This window comes from Hyposmocoma kahamanoa, unplaced genomic scaffold (genome assembly GCF_003589595.1).
Source record: "Hyposmocoma kahamanoa isolate Upper Pololo Valley unplaced genomic scaffold, ASM358959v1 192, whole genome shotgun sequence".
NCBI classification, from domain to species: Eukaryota; Metazoa; Arthropoda; class Insecta; order Lepidoptera; family Cosmopterigidae; genus Hyposmocoma; species Hyposmocoma kahamanoa.
In genome coordinates this window covers 5,816,798-5,817,671 of record NW_020653719.1, presented here as the reverse complement: position 1 = coordinate 5,817,671, position 874 = coordinate 5,816,798, and the positions used below count along the sequence as shown (strand labels likewise).

The window sequence follows — 874 nt, the reverse complement described above, 5'->3', positions numbered from 1 at the left end:
TTGCAATAAAACGGCAATTTCATACTTTAACCCCTAATATTAAATAATTTTTTTTTACAGCGATTCGGCCATGGCGGGTATTTTTTGAAATGCTGTTTTTATTGTTTAATGTTTTTAATTGTTCGTGGATAACGATCTTATTCTTACTAGCAAATTAATTAGCTACCTACCTGTATACTTAAAATATTATATAAACAGATAATTTTGCGTAGTAGGTGCACTGAAGCGATTTTAGAGGTTATTATCATGAGTCACAGAATTTTTTTTTCAAACACTTGATTATTATGTCATTAACATTATAAATCATATCATATCATTTTTAACTTGTTGATTTTTACATTATGTTTATTTTTCTTCAATCCCTAAGGAGACAAAATGTTTTAGCGATATCGCCTACACAGCTATCTCTAGCTAGAGACTATATTATGAAGTGTCTTTGTCATCACCCCATATTGATTTACTGTGGAGATTAACTAGAACCCACTCTATTTGCTTATTTATTGCACAAAGTGTAGGTGTTGCAATTGAAAACGACATTGCAAATAATGAATAATTTGCTCGAAAGGAGAATGCGGCTCCTCATGCTGGTTTCCGACTATGTGATGTGGTTTAAAATAGCTAATAATTTACATATATTATAGTTATCACGCATGGGGACGGATGTAGATCAAATGACATTATCTGTAGGTACCTGCAAAAAACTCTAGACGTACAGGCACTTTCTCGCCGAGAGTGACGTAGCATGGGAGTCTCATGTTGCATCCTTCGATTCTTACATCTCGTAACTGGTAAGCCGATCCTGGAACAATAAAGCCGCAGAGATAAAGTAATCTTTATGACATAATCGTTCGAGGTCTACTTATAGCTGTGCCGT

General features: G+C 34.1%; 1 protein-coding gene across 2 annotated transcripts in view; it reads right to left on the bottom strand.

Annotated features, from left to right (window-relative positions):
* The window catches only part of LOC113226498, a 10,066-nt gene that overhangs the window by 3,606 nt on the left and 5,586 nt on the right, over window positions 1-874 (bottom strand). The window contains exon 2 of one of the 2 annotated variants that reach the window (XM_026459133.1): window positions 692-799. In XM_026459133.1, coding sequence (XP_026314918.1) covers window positions 692-799 — 108 coding nt within the window. The remainder of the gene's footprint in view (window positions 1-691; window positions 800-874) is intronic. The other variant, XM_026459134.1, reaches the window with a different exon arrangement.